The following is an 18,010-nucleotide window of genomic DNA, read 5'->3' on the forward strand; positions in this document are numbered from 1 at the left end:
CAGGGTCACTTTCCGAAAACCCCACATGGTTGGCTTAACTTTGAACTCCCTTTCTTTGTTGCACAGAGCTCCAATGCTTACAGGGAGAGAAATCCTTAAGGGAGATAACTGCGCCTTAATTTTTAAAAGGATTTTTTTAAAGTTAAATTTAGACCAGCTCAGCGTTCCATTAAGCAGAAAAAAGTTGCCAGGCACCTGCATGCAGGCAGAGAAAAACCCTGGGGAGTTGGCTGAACTCGGCCTTGGCCCTGAACTGCCAGGAGCACCTCCAGCGTTCTACGTTCCCAGTGCAGGCTTCGCACGGGTGTGTGTGGGGGTGGGGTGGGGGAGATGCATTGAGGGCGGTACCGGGGTGTGAGCGCCACGTGCAGCCCCTGCGGTGAGCGGGAAAGTCCTCCCAGGCACAGGCCCGCTAGGCGCGGGCTGCGCCTTCGGTCCCAACATGGAGCTAGCGGTGGATGCTTCGCGGATGCACCGTTTCCGCCCCTCCTCACCCCTCCCCAGAATGGTCCCGGAGCTGCGCCAGGGCTCGGCGCGGGCGACCCCAGAACAGTACCGTGCGCCTCGGTCGGCGGGCGACGGTAGCGCCCCCTCTCAGAGCCCTCTCGCTCCCGCCCGCGCTCCCTCCGAGTCGGTTTGTCTGTCGTGCACGCCCTCCCCCTTCGCTCCCTCCTCCCCTTCCTCCCTTCTGTTCTTCCCGGGGTGCCGGGCACAGCCTCGGATCCCTCCCTTCCCACAGCTCGAGTCAGTTTCCCTCGCGGCAGCTACTGGAGAGGCGGTGGCGGCGCGGGAAGCATCTCCGCTGCCACCGCGCCTCCCTGGCTGGAGCAGGCGTCCAGCTTGGCTGCCCCCTCGGCGTTTCCCTGCCGCGCCTGGGGGCGCCCCGCGCCCCTACCCCTGCTCGCTTCTCTCCGAAGTGGGCGGGGCGCCTTGCAGGATCCCGCCGCCCCTGCACCGCTATCACGGGCTAGTGCACCCCGGAGCAAGACGCTCTCCGGGACTCCTGCCCCGCCGACCCTGACCGCCAGGGGGTGCCCCAGGTGCGTAGTTCCGCGGAGAAGAGAAGGCAAAGGGGACCATGCCGCGCTTGTCTCGCCGCCTGGTGCTGCCGATCTTTGGGGTGCTCTGGATCACCGTGCTGCTGTTCTTCTGGGTAACCAAGAAGAAGTTGGAGGTGTCGACGGGACCTGAAGTACAGACCCCCAAGGTACCGGGTTTGGCGGCGCGCCGCGCGCGGGGCAGAGGGTTGGCGGAGGGCGCGCAGCTCGCGCGAGGTGTTTGCAGGCTCCGGGGAAGCCAGGGCGGGAGTCTGAGTGCTGCGAGCAGGTAACCGGGCGCTGGATGCGGCTATAGTGAGATATTTCTGGATTTAAAAAAGCTTTGGGGCGTCTCTGGACTCGCAGTGTAAGTGGGAATGGGTGTGGGTGGTGGGCGCGCGCTCGCGGGCAGAGCGAGGCTCTCAACTTGGGCAGCGCGCCGGGGTCCCGGAGCTGAGGGGGCGCTGCGGACCAGCCAGCCAGAGGGTGGCGGTCTGTGGACTCCTCGAGAGAGTCGCTGGTGGTTGGGTCGGTTGGCAGGGCCGGCCGGTGCCGGCGCCCGCGAGAAGTCTGGCGGCTGCGCTGACCTCCTTCCTTCCCTTAGCTTCCAGGCCCGACCATGGGAGGCGGGAGGCCCGGGGTTCGCGGCGCGCGTGTGCATCTCCGGCGAGCGCCCTGCAGCCTTCCTGGGCGGCTGCTGGTGGCGCCCATCCGTCCTGTCGTTACCCCTGATTTATAATTGTCCCCGAGCCCTTCAGCTGCATTGGAAATTGAATGTGCCCTGAACACCACTAAAGAGTCTGTAAAAACACACGCCTTGTTATTGGTGGGGAGTTGGGGAAATGAGAATCCAAGTGATTTTCCAACTCCTGCCCAGTTGGTTCCTCTGAGTGGAGCCAGAATGTTCTCCCTACAGGCTCTTACCTCTAATTCAGAGCCTCCTTGCCTCAGTCTCCTTCTCTTCCATAGACCTGGCCGTGGGATACAGAAGGAGGCCTCGGGGTTCCCTGACCAGCCAGGCAACATTTATGAACTGGGTCCAGAGCAGTCCTCCAGGGGCTGGGAGAAAGCCCTTGGGGGAGCTTAAGGTCCAAAGCAGGAGACGGAAAACAAGGGGGAGAGGGAGAGAGGAGTCTCCCCAGTAAGTACAGTGCAGAGGACTCACTGTGTGCCAGGTAGCCTAGTGGGTGCTTCTTCATAGGTAGTTATATGAGTTGGGTGGTATTATCTTTATTTCATAGGTTAGGAAACAGGTTCAGTCTTTAAGTACCTTGCCTTAGGTCACTACTGATTTGAACTCAGACCTTGGATATGCAGAATATTTCCACTGTATCCAGGTGCCTCTCACATTCACATTCCCCTTTAACTTCTGGCACTTAAGTTTTGGAATCTTGCTGATGCTTGGTTAAATTCCACAAGCATTTTTTTTTGGTCGGCTCTGCGCCAGTTACTGTGCTAGGTGCTATGGGTACAGAGATGTAGAACTTACTCTCTGGGATGGAGGATTTGCTCATCAATGGATCAGGACCATACAATGTGCTGAGGGTCAAGAGCGTCTCAATGCACTAGGTGTTATGGGAGCCTGGGGACTTCCTGGAGGAGGAGGACTTAACTGTGTTGAGGATGAACAGTAGGTTTGCCGGTAGGTAGGAAGGGCATTTCAGGTAGAGGTTAACTGCACCAAACAGGCTCAGAGGAATGACACAGCACGTTGTGTGAGTTTGACATAATTGGAGCAGGTGGCAGACATCAGGGATGAAGCTGAGGAGGTGTATAAGGGTCATGTTGGGCAGGACCTTGTGGGTGCTAGGGGGCCTTGGGGAGGTGCTAAGCAGGGAGGTGACGAGGTCAGACTGGCAACTTCAAACAGCCTTTAGAGTGCAGGATGAATTTTGTCACTCACCTCAGATCTACCCATAGAGATGGAGAGCTTTTCCCCTTTTGCCTTGAGTGGTTCTGCTTCTTGTGATGTAGTTAATGATGCCCGCGGGGACACGAACTCTCTGTTTTGCACTGAACCTCATTACCTGAAGCTTATTTATTCTTAGTTTCCACCAGGGATCTGGGACAAGAGATCTTTGTGCACTTCTTCCCTCTTCCTTACTTTTCTCTTTTCCTGGCGTGTGCTGAACACGCACCTGTGTAACGAATGCAGCTATATGCCGGCCTCTGTGCTGGGTGTGGGGGCTGCAGTGATGAGTACACTGTGCCCCTGCCCTTTGTGTGTGGGGACTCCCACAAGGTCCTGGTCGAGGCAGAATTACCAACAAATGACTAGTGGGGTGGGGTTTCAGGAGTGGTCTAACATCAGAAGTTCAGACATAGCACTACGAAGAGGGGGGCTTCTAGTTTCAACCACTTGCTCTTTGTCTTAACATCTAATTCCCCTCCCCCCCTTTTCTGTATCCTTTATAACCACATATTCCATAGACTTTTAAAATCTTGACATCATTTATTATTAGGTGCTTTTTTTTGTTAGTATATTTCTCCTTCCTGTTTTTCACCTGTGTGCGTGATTCTCTGAGTCTACGTATATGTGTCGTGTGTATTCGTAGATGTGTTTGGTGGACAGCACCCCTCTATATCTTAGTGTATATGTATCTGAGAAGAGAGGTGGAGAGGCAAAGAAAGATCCCATCTTAGCACCAGAACAATTTTATTCCCGTGACCAGTCTGTAGTATAGGAAATTTGCATGTCCCGTAAAAGGAGTACAGTGGGTTCCCAAACCTGCCTGCATGTTAGAATCACCTGGAGAGCTTGTTTACTGTACACATTTTGGGGTTAATTGCAGAGACAGTGATTCTGTGGGTTTGGAAGAAGGTCCTAGAATCAGCATCTTCGCAAGTCTCCATGTGAGTCTGAAGCAGCATAATGATGGATGGCATTTGGGAGCCAGATAAAGAATATTAAATGTTGATTTTGTTGTTGTTGTTGGCTCCATGCAAATATGCCTGCATGATTTCATTTTTCTTGAGTTCCTGGTAGACCAAGCTTGTGTGAGAGTGTGCTCTCATGTGACATAACAATAGCTAGCACTTGTATAGTATTTTTCAAATTTACAAACTCCATTTCACATCTCTTAGCTCATTTAATCTCTACAACCACCACATAAGGCAGATAATACTTTTGAGTAATGAAGTTATACAATTGGCCATGAGAACAAGGTTGTTATTAAATGGCAGTGTTAGGGACAAGAATGGAGTGAGATCATTCTGGGAACTGCTCATCCACATGCTCCTCCCGTGCTGCTGTGCTGTGTGGATGCCCTGGGTCTGCACTTGTGGGTGACGGGGTGAGGTTAGGGATGTTTACAGCATGGGTTCCCCAACCCACTTTCCAGTGCTTCCATGGCCCATCCCTAGACACTCGCCTTTGGAGAGCCCCAGGGTAGTTGGTGTGATTTGTGGGGGAACCATCTCAGGGAACTACTGCTCTGCCCTTGGAAGTGGCCATCTGGGGCAGGGGAGGCTCCTCTTACTGGACACAGTGCACCCTGGTGGGGAGAGTCCCATGGGAGGTTGTACCCAAAGGTTGTAGGCAGTTGTAGCACCTTTGGTTTAGAAACCATTTGCCAGGGCGGAGATTATTTCCTCAACACTAGGAATTTGGACTTTTCCTGGGACATTTGTCTATTGTAGAGAAAAAAAACCTCAGTTTTTGAATAAGTTGGGTATCCCAGGTTTTCCTAGGAAGTGCCTGTGCATAGCCATGCAGAGATATCTTGCATTGGACATGTTGAAGCCTCGGGGAAGTTTTCATCCTGCCTATGCTTCTTCCTGCTGTGGTGTGTGTGGGGTGGGGGGTCCGCTTATTTTCCAAAGCAAGTGGGCTCCCTTCCCTTAAAAATATTTAGAGAAGTTCAGAATGGTGGAGGGATTGGAGACAGGAGAGGGCTGTGGTGAGGAACTCTGGGCCAGAGACCTCTCAACTTTTTACTCTGTGCAGCAAATTGCCTTCACTGGGGTCCACTATAGGTTCCAGTTCTGGGCTTCCAGGCCTTATTCTCCTTTCCTCACAGTGTTAGGAAACATCTTCATTCACCTCATGATGGGATCTCCAAAGCCAGCCTGATAATAAAATAAAACCCATGTCTAGTCACAATCCAGGTGATGTGGAGAAGGCACGCTGCACTCCTGGTTAAAATTATTTTGTTTTGTTTTGTTTTTCTTAGTTTCAGGAAGGGCTGGTTCTATTAATAGTGCAAGTAAAGATTTCTTTAAGTTTGACTTTTTAATGTTGATTCTAGTCCTTTACCTGGTGCCCCACCCCCAATTCAGTAAAGCTCTAATTTCTAATTGAAAATCTTGTAACAAGTTTGGTGTCTTAATTCAAACTGTATTTTAGCCATAAATATGGTACCACTAAAGAGTACCTGAAATATGTTTTCATTTCTTTTCTCCCCCATCATTTACTTGTTGGCCATTCAGAGAACTATACAATAAATGAAAGAACTAAATAAACAAATAAACAAACAAAACCCCTGCAATCTGTCTCCTATTTCCTAGAAACTAAATTCAGTCCAGGGGCTTAGGGTTTAATAAAAGCCAAGGAATTTGAGGTCTAGGGGTACTTTTTTAGGAAAGTATTGGAAATATAAAGACTTTGAACAAAGTGCCTTGGGCCCATGTAAATGTATCTGTGCTGTACTAGAAATATAGCAAACACTATTAGAAAAGAGCTTGTCTTTTTGTAATATGCATACCACAAATGCCTTAAGTATATGACACTGTTATTTTATTTCTCATTCAGTAGATAATTTCTCCCATTAAAAAAATCATGAATTTTAGAGAGAGACCCTATTAATCTACTGATGCTCAGTGCATGCATGTTGGACTCTGTCCAGGGAATTTTTACTCTCGAAAGTAGCCCATTATCCGAGGAATGTTTATCCTTTCGTTGGCTGTGGTGTGAGCTGGTGTCTGAGCTGGGTGCTGTGCTGTTTCTCCCTCTAGCAGGTTCCTGAAGCAGGCGGGGGGATGGTGTTTCCTGGTGGCCCAGTAGCAGTGGCCGTGAGAGGCTGGGAAATATGAAAGCACAAGATTAGAACTTCGGATATTCAAGAAATAGCATGCCTTTGCTTTCTAGAGATCAACAAGCTGTTTTGTTTTTTGTTTTTTTTTTTTAAACAACCCTGAGCTTACCCTCGTCCCCACCACCTTTCAAGCTGGTGGGAATTTCTTTGCCCTGGGTTATTTTCGGCAGCCCTGGGTTGTACCCATGTCCCAGATCGCTTTCCCAGCCAGCACTCTCCCCAGATTCCCAGGGCGGGGCCCTGTCCCAGGGACTCTTGGATCTGTTTTAAGGGAATCTTTTTGAGTCAGTGTGGAGAGCTCTCTCTCCCTCCCTAAACCCTTGTTCCCCTAAGTAGTCTGGTGCTTTTGGAAACAAAGACCAGGAATCCTTGTTTCAAATGTCCCTGGAGGCCCAGAATGATACCTGCTCAAATCAGAGAAGACAAAGGAGCAAAACCAGGAAGGAAAGAGAAATTAATGTTCCTGTCACAAGCCTCCCCGGCCTGTCTAGGGACTCCCCTTTTCCAAGGTTGCTCATATGTTCGTATCATTTTAAAGTGTTAATTTCCACTCATCAGAGGTCACTTATAAACCGAACAGGGACAGAATGAGGCTGCACTGGCTTATGCCTAAGGCCCAGGATTTCCACATGGCCTGGTTCACATATTATCCTATCCCATACTATGCTGCCTGCACCCTTTCCCACACCTCCCATCTCAGATTTCCCAGTCTTATCCATTACCAGGCACCCAGGAACACATTTTGAAGAAATGTGTTGCTGTGCCCTTGTTTAGTTTCTGATGTTTACAGCTTTGTCGCTCTTCCAGAGCATCTCAAAGTCCCCCATGCATTATTTATTTATTTTTTTTGTGGGGTGAAAGAATCTCAGTTAGAAAGCAGGGATAAATTCCCAGCTCCTCTCTTAAGGGGACTCTGTGAATCCTGCCACGGCTTCTGCACATCCCACCCCAGAGACCAGCATTATAGACCCACCATCTGCTTGGAGAAGTGAGTCTGGCTGTGTCCTGTGCCCTCTACAGCTGGCGGCTGACTCGTCCCACTTGCGTGCTGTGATTCTGAGCTGGGTGGTCAGCCTTCCTCCTCGCGTGAACCTCAAGAGGTTCTTCACTAGTCAAGAGGTGAGGAGTTTAACCGTCTCTTCGTAGCTCCCATCAAGTGTGCTTTCTCCTTCTGGGTTGTCTTACACACGCGGTGGCCCAGGCGTCTCTTTCTGGCATTGGCAGTGCCAGGGACCGCGCAGATCCTTTTTCCGGGCTCAGTCTTCTCAGCTACGAAGTGGGAGCAGCATGCTGCAGCTCCGCTTGTGTCCCACTTGCTTTGCCAGTAGTCTGCGTCGTTTCGGGTTGCTTGTGAATAATTCTGAAGTGAGACCTCGTGGCTATAAATAATTATACCACAGATACTCTGTGTCTATTACTTATCTTTTAATTATTTTACCAGAAATGCTAGATTAACCAAAGAATAAATCAGTCTCCGAGTCCTCAGATGTCGAGCTGATTAAGAAAGAACTCCTTTGGGTTACTTAACACAAACACACACACACACGCACGCGCACGCGCACACTGGTACCCTGGGGAATTCTGCAGAAGCTCCTGAAATTTGCTGGCTCTGGTATTTTGGTATTTCAGAATAAATGGCCTGATACGACCTTCTGGGGCAGCAGTCTTTGCATTTGGCAGCAGCTGCTGCCATCACAGGACCTAATGAACAGTAGGAGCTGATAGGGAGAGAGAGGAAGAGATCTCTGTGGTGTGAGAAATTTATGTGCCACCAAAGGAATCCTCTTTCTTCCTGCCTTTTTTTCCCCATCGCTCCCTTCCTCACATTCTTCCTCCTTCCCATTTTCACATCTCCTGACAAGCTACTGGGGTCTAGAGCAGAGAGCCCCAGGGCAGGTGGTCAGAAGCTCCAGGAAGAAGTCTGGAGGGACAGGAGCCCAGTACTATCCAGCAGGTTCCAGCCAAGGTCAGGAGCAGTGTGTCTTGCTGCTGCTCTGCATTCAGAGGCAGTTCTTTCTGAAGGTGGAAGGCAGCCTCTCTGGGCCACCGTGAACCATTCTGCTCAGCTGCCCTTAGATCAGGAGCCCTTTTTGTAGGAATTAAGGAGCCATTTGACCCACTGCCTCCTGGACGATGCTGATTTTCAAGTACAAAGTCTCTTCTGCATAACATTTCCGGGAGACAAGATTAGGCACTCAAAAAAATAATTAAATTCTCCTCATGTCACTTGTCTTCTTAACTGTAAGCACTACAGAGATCTTTCAAGGAAACGCAGGGGAGAGCGACACTCGCATGTTCCTGCCTTTGGATTTGAATGCCAAGAGGAAGAGAACATCATCCAGCTGCCTCCTTTCTAATGATCCCGTTGTTTAAACCCAATTTACATCTCATTCCAGACCAGGAGAGAGTGGGAAACAGAACTGGTATGACTGCCCCATCTTGACCAGCTTTCTTCAAAGAGGCAACTGCCCCTTTTCTTTGTCCTCACTAAGATTTAGAAATTACGAGGTTTTTTTCCCCTGTGGTCTAGGCTAAAGATTTATGTAGCTTCTCTTGTTCCTCTGAGAACACTCTAATCATTCATTCTCTCTATTCTCCCCGCCCCCACCCCCAGCCACAGAGACTGGTCTAATCAATATTTATGTGCCCATCACTCACAGCTGCAACATGTAAGCATAATGGACGCCAAATTCCTTGATGGCCATTGAAAAATTAGCTGGCGCCTGTGTTTCAGGCTCATTGTTTTCTAGGATTGTAGGGAGATCAGACCACGTGGCCCATGGATTAATTAAGCCACCCAGATAATTAGCTGTTAATAGATGACCAGTTGATGGCTGCCAGCTGGGTGCTGAATTGACTATAGTCTTTATGGTGGGCTGTGGTCTTCATCAGGAGAGGAACAGGCCTGAAAGACTTGACTGATTAAAAGTGAATGAGGAACAGGAAGATAAGAGGTAGCTTCTTTCCTCTACCAGTTTGTATGATATTTTACAGTTTACAAAGTGTTTTTCTTCATAAATGCCTTATTTGATCCTTCCTGCAACCCTGCAAGGTGGGTATTATTATTGTTCTCATTTTCTGAAGTGTGACGAAGGGGCGGTGATAAGGGGAGGAGACTGGCAAGCTCACCTAACAAGTGACCTTGAACTTATTCTTTTGAACATAAAGCACGAGCTGTTTGTATTATGGCCATGCTCAATTTCTGTTTAGCTTCCTTTCCCAGGGAAAGTGAAACCTCTTTTATCTATGTATGTATTATATGTATATTTTCATATGGACAGAAATTTAGTGCTTTTGCTGAGAAATGACTCCCTACCTCTGATTAAACACCAACACTGCTTTTCTGAGAAGGGAACTGAGAAGCAGATTAAAGGAAATATAGAATCTGTCTCGGGGTAGGGGGACTGGGGGACCAGGTGGCCTTTAGGTGTTCTTCCAGGACAGGCCAAGCTTAACCCACCCGCGGGCATTAGAGAACCGTTCCACAGGACACTGCCTTCTGCTGTGGGATGATGCTGGGTTAGAGTGGCAGACTCGGGGTTGCAGGAGAAGTGGAGAGAGGGTCTCCCACCCCCCGGTCCTGTGGTGTGCACTGGCTCTGTCCTTATTTGGTGAGCCTGAGCTGACCACCCACATCCCGCCTGCCGGCTGGAGTATGATAGCAGGAAATGAGACTGGCTGTCATTCACCACGCTGCTCAACTCAGAAGTCAACAGGATTGTGCAATTAACACAGAAACTGTTGATTGGAATCCCTTTCGTGATGAATGTGATCCTTAAAGAATCAGGAGCAGCTCCCCTCTAAAAATGTCATTTGAGAGAACTTAATACAGCCTATTTGAAATGCAAGGCGGATGTGTGTGGGGAGAAATGTCTCCTAGGAAGTGCCTGTAGAAGATACGAAGCATCGCCTGAGATCCTCTCGTCTCGACGGCAGAGGGCGCTCTGCCTGGGTCCTGCTGTTGAGCCTTGAAGGCCCATGATGACTGCTCAGTTCAGTCCGGTCTGTGTTGATGGACTGACTGCCTGTTCTGCCAGTTCAGGGCCCAGCGGCTCTGGGGCTGCTTTGGAGGTTGGGGGCGAGTGATGTAGTTGCTGCTCATGTTATATGTTTAGACTTAGGGAAGCATAAAATCGAGAGGCTGCCAATGTCTTCCTGGATATTTTGTCTGCATTTCAGGTGAATTACCAGAGGGCCCGTGGGAATGGTTTTGTTAGTGGCCTGAATGAGTCAGTCTCTACTGCAAGATCCCCAGGAGAAACGTGACTTGTCCACGTCTACTGAGCATGGCAACAGTAAAGGGGACTTTAAAGAGGATGTGTGATGAGAGGATCGAGTCACGTGATTGCCATGTTATGGGTGCTCATCCAAGTTATGCATGATGTTTGAAACTGTTGCTCGTACAAGGATGAGGGTGTACTGATGGGCACCAGTCTGTTAGTATCGAGAGGACTGTGATTGTTAAACCAATTAGGATTTATCCAAATAACAAAATTTCAAGATTTGTGGAAGCAGGGTTTATTTGTTTTAATTAATTAGGAATAAATTAGGAAAAACACCTCTCCCCCATCCCCCCCAAAAAGAGAGTGCATGGAGTAAGAACGAAAGAAATATAAATCTAGATGACTTTGATGGTTTTCTTTTCCGCTTGGAGGCCCCGATGGTTTCCTAATCATATGCTCAATTCTGGATCAGATCAACTCCCTATAGTCCTCCCTGTTCATTGTTAAATAAGATTTTGGTTTCTGCTCCAGGTTTTAGCTTTTCTCTTAAAACTGAGCATATTTTTTTTGGAAAACTTCTTGGCAGTGTCTACTAAAGCTGAACATATGTATATACCTATGATTTTGCAACTCATTCCTTGCTGTAAATCCAACTGAAGTGCATACGTATTTCAGTGACTATCATGTACTCAAATTGGAGTCGGCAAACTTTTTCAGTAAAGGGCCAGATAGTAAGTATTTTTGGATTTCTAGGTTATACAGTTTCTGTTGTAAGCAGTCAGCTCTGCTGTTGTAGAGTGAAAGATGTGTGTAAATGAACAGGAGGGGATGTGTTCCAATGAAGCTTTATTTATGTACATTGAAATTTGAATTTCATATATTTTTCATGTCTCATGAAGTCCCATTCTTCTTTTGGTGTTATTTTCAAATATTTATAAATGTAAAACCCATTCTTAGTTTGCACGGTGTTCTAAAACAGGTGGTAGGCCAGATTTAGCCCGAGGGCTGTGGGATTCCATTTGTGTAACATATGACAATAGGCAAAAGTAAGCTATGGTGTTAGAAGTCAGGTCTGTGGTGATCCCTGGTTGCGGGGGGAGGTTTAGTGACAGAAGGGGGCAAGGAGCATTTGGGGGGAACTGGGACTGTTCAGTTTTTTCATCTGGTGCTGGTTACTTGGGTGTGTTCACTCTGCAAAAATTCATCAAAGGCGTGCTCTTTTCCTGTTTGCATATTCCACTTTAATGAAAACTTCAAGAGGAGAAAATCTGAACTGAGTGTGGCTTCTGACTCCAGGTTTTAGTATCTCATTTGGGGTTAATGTAGCAGTTTTCATTCTTTTGATAGCCACTGGTTTCTGTTTCCTGAGTAAGAGAGTCTTTGGAGAAAGGTCCTGATAAGTCTTTCCAATTTCCCAAATCTTATTCCCTTTTACAGACAGGGAGACACTTAACAACTGGTGTGGTATAGGCACCAGCCAAACAAAGTACAAATATGGTGCTGAGTGTTAACTGGTAGTTGCTGGATCATAGGAAGATGGGGCCAGTGAGAAGGCCTTCAGAACAGTGGGAACCTTAAGTAGGACTTCAGCTGGTATTGCTGCCCCACAGTGAATCTGGGCTGAACTCTATGCTTATAGGTAAAAGGTGGAGACTTAATTGCAAAGAATGGATTTATATGGCATAAGTTACTGGCTTGTGGAAAACCAGCTTCTATTATTAATATTATTATTTTTTTGGCATCTGGGGAAAAAAAAAAGCAGAGAACCAACAACCTGAGCCCCTAGTAAGTGCCAGGCGCTTCCTGTGTGTCAGTCATCTAGTCTTCATAACAACTCTGGGCAGTAGGCATTATTCACTTCATTTTTCAGATGAGGAACATCAAGGCTCAGGGAAGTTAAGTGACTTTCCCAAGGTCATGCCACTTATACATGGAGGAGCTGGGTTCCAAACCAGATATGTCTGGCTCCAGAGCCACCCTCTTTCCACTTCACCGGGCTCATCCTATGCTTCCTTCTCTCCCCTCACAGTCACATTGAATCTGGTCTCTTGAAAGTGGTGACTTGAATATATTTTTCCTTGAGCAACCAGCCTTTAAAGCCTGCCTGTGTTCTGCTTTCCAGAATTGCACACACTTGTTTAGATGAGAAGCTGTTGAATGAAGTAGTTTTATATCAGAGGCTATCTCTTCCAGGACAAGTCATTTTAAAACGATAGTCAAAGAGAAAACTTTACTTCATTTTCAAAGAGAAATATATTGGGCTTTCAGCATTTGACATCCCTTATGAATACTTCCCTCCTATAGACGACTAGGAGTGTTTCTGGTCCCAGGGTTACACTTTAAAAAAGGAAGTCTCCATGGTATCATATTCTGGGGAATGTTAAGGTGCTTTAGGCGTACCTCAAGCCTGATTAAAGAGGGAACAGTGAGGAATTGATCAACAGATGCAGAAAATGCAGAGGCTATAGTGGATGGTAAACACTCCCCACATCACCCTTCCGAGAGGAATAGTCTTGCATCTAGCATAATAGCACCAATTATTTAGTTGTTTGTGCTGAGGAGTTGAAAGCTATCATGTGCCGGGGAAATACTCAGCATGGAGCAGTAATTATGGATCAGCTGATGATAAAGGAAGCATTGGATTGACTGCTAATTAGATTATTAGCACTAAAAACAAATACCTGCTATTAACCATAAATAAGCTGCATTTATGGTATTTTCCACTTTTTAATGCATATTCCTTTTTATAATGTGCAATTTTCTTTCTTCTTTTTCTGTGCCAAGACTTCCCATTTTCCTCAGTCATACTAAGCATATTTGTTTATTGAGCTGTAATCAATTTTCTTGTTTCTTTCTAGTCTCAAAAGGGGTTGAGGGAGCTGATATGTGTTGAGTGCCACATGTCAGCCCTATGTGAAAAGGTAATTCTTAAGGAAGAAGTCAGGACTATTCCAGAGCAGCATCCAGGTCTTTCCCATTGGCACAGAGCCTTTGTTAAGTGGTACCCAACCTTTTTGGCACCAGTGCTCCTATGATGATCCGAGGTGGAGCTGAGGTGGTGATGCTAGCGCTGGGGAGTGGCTGCAAATACAGAGGAAGCTTTGCTCCTTGCCTGCCACATACCTCCTGCTGTGCGGCCTGGTTCCTAACAGGCCATAGACTGGTACCGGTCCGGTCTGTGGCCTGGGGTTGGAGCTCCTGGTAAGGGATCATAGGGTTTTCCCAGTGAAATTGGTACTGGAGTTAATTGCCAAAGAAATGACCTAGTTGCTTTTTTTTGTGGCACTTTGATGTTAGGTCCTTCTTATCCTGGATTCAAGGAGGGTGGGATGGACATTTGGGTGCTTCATGTGTCTGCAACTTCCCTTCCTTCCCACCAAATCAGCCATCTTCCTAAAAGTAGGTTGACTGTGTTCCCAGCAGCATGAGATTCCAGCTGTCTTCCTGCTCAGGGGGGCTATGAACTCTGTGGGTAGGACCATCTGGACGAGCCCTTGGGAGCTCCCTAGGTTGTCTTGAGAGAGAAGCCGGCAGAAATCAGAGGGCTCCTCTGGCCATGCCCTTGATACGTGGTAGAAGCGACTGTCAGGTGTCCTGCAGGAGGTGCCAGAGAGAGAATTTGTAGCCACTGTTATGTGCCAGGAAGAAATACTAGGTGCTTTATGTGTGTTAGGTCATTCATTCTTTACAACCACCCCGCAAGGTAGTCAGGCTGAGATTTAGCTAGTGCTTGCCAGTATAGTCATACTGGGTGTTTAAGGCTGGCACCTTTCTGATTAAAAGGTGCCTGAGCCATCTAGGTTGTCAAAAATGTCTGATGAATATTATCTCTGGATGACATATTGATGATGCCTATTTTACCAATGGGGAACTTGAGGTTCATAAATGTCCAATAATTTGCCTAAGTCTGTTAAGCTAATTAGTGGCAAAGGTAAGACAGGCATGTTCAATGCCGCAGTTCATGCTGGGGTGCCATCGGGGGTCATTGGCAAGTGAGAAAGACGGTGAGCTCCTTGAAAGAGTTTTTCCTTTGAGTGTCTACCTAGCACGTGGCGATAGAGAGGGCAAATTCCCTGATACCTGGCCACTGTGTCAAGCTTATTAGTTCATCCAGCAAACCGATATGGGCATTGTGGTGTAGGAAGCCCAGTGTAGGAAGTACCTGAGCTGAGTGAATTCTGCACTCCTTGCCCAGGGCGTGGGGGGTTCTGGGGGAGTACCGGAGTGTGGAGCAGTGACTCTTTGCTGGCCCCTGGCCACTTCTGTCTCTAGAACTGTCTTTCTCTTAGACTTTAAGATGTATTGCTTTGTTCTCAGAAAGACAGAACTGTGTCATTGGGTGGGCTGTTTAATCACAAGAGGGACTGAAGATGGATAGAAGTCTTTTCTCTCTTCTGAGTCAAAGTGGAATGTGAGGCCGAGGGGATGGAGGGAATCTTTACCTGCGTTTGTGGTATAAAAAGTTTGAGACAATTGCTTTTGAATTTCCTAGGAGTGGTTCTGCAAGGTTGAATTTCTTCCCTTGATCATGTCGCTCTTCTATTAGCTCAGAAAACTGTGGTTGAAGTTTAATCTCATCCTGAAAGCTGTTTCACTAAAACAGGAACCTGTTATTCCACAGGGCCTCTTATTAGAAGAAGAAGGATTTAAGGCAGTCTTTTAAAGTCATTTCAGTGATTTTTGAAGAAGTACATTTGCTGGAATCCACTTGTCCCCAAAGTGTGTGCTGTTTGAAAAGTATAGCACTAGTGGAAGGATAACGGGAAAAGAAAACCAGCTTCAGAATAGAAAATAGGCTGACTGAGCAACAGACTTTAATTAGTCAGGGAGGCCTATTGTGGGTTTTTTACTGTTTTGGGCACACTAAGCCAGAATCTACCCATGGGGCCAAACCCAGACTCCCTACCCCCCTCCTGCTGTTTATGTATGGCTTGTGAGCTAGGAATGGATTTTTACGTTTTTGAATGGTTGGAAAAATCTGGAAAGAAATATATCTTGTGACACATTAAAATTGTATGAAATTCAAATTTCAGTGTCCATAAATAAAGGTTTATGGGAACACAGTCATGCTCATTCCTTTATGCATTGTCTGTGGCTTCTTTCACACTACAATAGCAGAGCTGAATAGTTGTGACGGAGACGAGCTAGCCTACAAAGCCAAAACTTCAGCTGCCCCTTTATAGAAAAAGATCGCTAACTCCTGCCCTAGACCTTTGCTTCTCAAAGTTCATGGGTGAGGGGTATTGGCATCACCTGGAAGTTTGTTAGAAATGCTGGAACTCAGCCCTCGCCACACCTACTGATCCAAAACCCGCATTTTAACAATTCACTACCCCCGGGTGGTTCCCGTGCAATTAAAGTTTGAGGAGTGCTACATTAGATGATGGGATAATTCTTGCTTATAAAAAGCTAATGTGAATCATACCTCACAAACTGAGATCTACAATTGGTGCCACGTTTCCCTGTTTATTGAAGTCTGTTTCATTCTAAGCTTCCATTCCCCCAGGCTGGGGGGCGGGGGATTCCTCTTCTGCTTACAGCTTCACGAGGATGCAGGAGGCTTCCTCAATGCCTGGGAACATTGGAAAAGCCTCGAATCTTCCAGGCATTGTGGTCACAGCAGTAACATCATTGATGAAGCCCTCATTGTTCTGCTGCTCCCAGCTGGTAGGTTTCTTGTGATGCTGGGAGTCCCTGTGCTCTGGGTCCCACCTCCCTAGGGGTACCACAGAGTTGTTCCTCTGGGACCGTGCTACCCACTGGAGAGCCCACCAGTCTCAGGACTGGCTGCCTCCATCATCTTTCCAGCTGGGGGAACTGTCTTTTTCCATCACCCTCTGGGCTACATATTCATTCTACCATAGGTCTTGGCATGCCACCTCCCTGGAAACAAGACAGCATTGGCTCTGGTTATGTGCTGAGGTTAAGGGTTGGGGCAGGGCCTGGCCGAGAGTGAGTGGGTGCAGGGATAACAAATATAGATGGATATCCTGCCACACCTGTAGCGTGTTATGATGCAGTGGAGGGGACATGACCAACACAATCCGGGACAGTAGCAAATCTAGGATATCTTCCTGTAGAATAAGAGGTAAATTCTGTAGGAGGTTAGAGAAAGGGAGGTGGTGTGGGCCGCAGGGGTGAGGGAGGTGGTGGGACTCAGCAAGAGTGACAAGAAGTCAGTGGAAACCAGGAGCTGGCCAGACTGTGGAAGGGTTTGAGAATAAAGCCATTTGCTGAGAGTGTGTCTGAAAGTAAACAGATCTCCCTAGGTGAGAATATTATAGTCTACTCACTGGGGACTTCGTTCAGTAAGTGTTTTGAGTTTAAGGGTTTTAAGTGCTCAGAGTATGCTTATTGCTCTTAAAGGGGCAATTTAGTGAAATTTGAACTTGGCATTCCCTTTTTCTTACCCCTCTGGCCGAAATAAATCGCTGTGTGTGTGCTCTGTTTCTCACCAAGGTTAATGCTGGCTTTTTTTGACCACCCATTTTCATCTTTAATTCATGTAGCTGCTCTTAGAGAAATGCCCTGTGGAGAAGTCATCTTGCCTGTCTTCTTTCCCTTGAGTGAGGCCTTGGCAGGGCCATGGCCAAAAGTCACCTAGTCATGTCCTCTGAGGTGTGTGCCGGGCATCCGAGTCCACAGGGCCGGAGTCCAGGCACATTAGTTGGAGGAATCAAGAAGGGAAGACATTCCAGCTGATGTTATCAGGAGGCTGGATCAGGATCAGGGCCTGGCAGATTCCCTTCTCATCTGTACCAGGAGGCCCAAAGGCTCACTGGCGTTAACTGAGATGTGTGGCTGATTCACTGTGCCTCTCTGCAAACTATGAAAGACTCTAACACAGTGGATATGGACGTGTTCTCCTGATAAAGATTTTTAAAAGTTAACTTGAAAAAAAAAAGTGGGATTCACAGTTGTATCCATAGTAGGATCCTAGTTTGTTTAAAACAAGACATATATTGAAAAAAAAATCTTAGAACATTAAAATGGGTGATTTACATAAATGGGTATTGTTTATGTTGTTTTTCATTGCTGCTTATTGATTGATTGATTTAGAGTTGGGGTTATCTTCTCCCTAACTCCCTCCACTCACCCCTCCCCCACTTTTAGATAATCAACATAACAACTTCATTATGTAAACTTCATATCTTTCTATGTGCACCCTGTAATCAATACCTAAACATATATAAATATTGACAGATCTGTTTTGGTCATTCTTAAAAAGGAGGGATGGGGGTTGATCATATATACTTTGCATCTTACTCTTCATTTAATCGTGATCCTAGAAATCCTTAGGTTAGCTAGCCCATTATTTTTAATGACTGCATAATATTCTACAGTATGGGAGTGACTTATTTATTCAACCATTTCCTTTTGATCTGCATCTACCTACTCTCTTATCCTTTGTCACTATACACAGCACTGCAGTAAATATTTATGTACACGTATTCATACATGTTGATGCTTTCGCTTCTATAGGATAGATTTTGAGGGAATTCTGAATCAAAGGGAGTCTAATCTATATATAAAAATTGCTTTTAAAACAGTGTAGTAATCCACATTTCCATTAGCAAAGTGTGAGTACTCTTTCCCCAGTATCCCCTTTAGCATAAATGTTGTATTTTCATTTTGCCAGTCTAAAGAGTATACAATGGAATCCTATTGTAATTTTATATTCCTTTAACTACCAGAGAGGTTGAGTATATTATGTTTA

General features: G+C 46.8%; 1 protein-coding gene across 1 annotated transcript in view; it reads left to right on the forward strand.

Annotated features, from left to right (window-relative positions):
- The first annotated feature begins 941 nt into the window (after window positions 1–941).
- GALNT14 (polypeptide N-acetylgalactosaminyltransferase 14) overlaps window positions 942–18,010 on the forward strand; it is a 186,144-nt gene continuing 169,075 nt past the window's right edge. The window contains exon 1 of the mRNA XM_039887477.1: window positions 942–1,207. Coding sequence (XP_039743411.1) covers window positions 1,079–1,207 — 129 coding nt within the window. The 5' untranslated portion in view covers window positions 942–1,078. The remainder of the gene's footprint in view (window positions 1,208–18,010) is intronic.

The sequence above is a fragment of the Pteropus medius genome, unplaced genomic scaffold (assembly GCF_902729225.1).
Source record: "Pteropus medius unplaced genomic scaffold, Ma_sr-lr_union100, whole genome shotgun sequence".
Classification (NCBI taxonomy): domain Eukaryota; kingdom Metazoa; phylum Chordata; class Mammalia; order Chiroptera; family Pteropodidae; genus Pteropus; species Pteropus medius.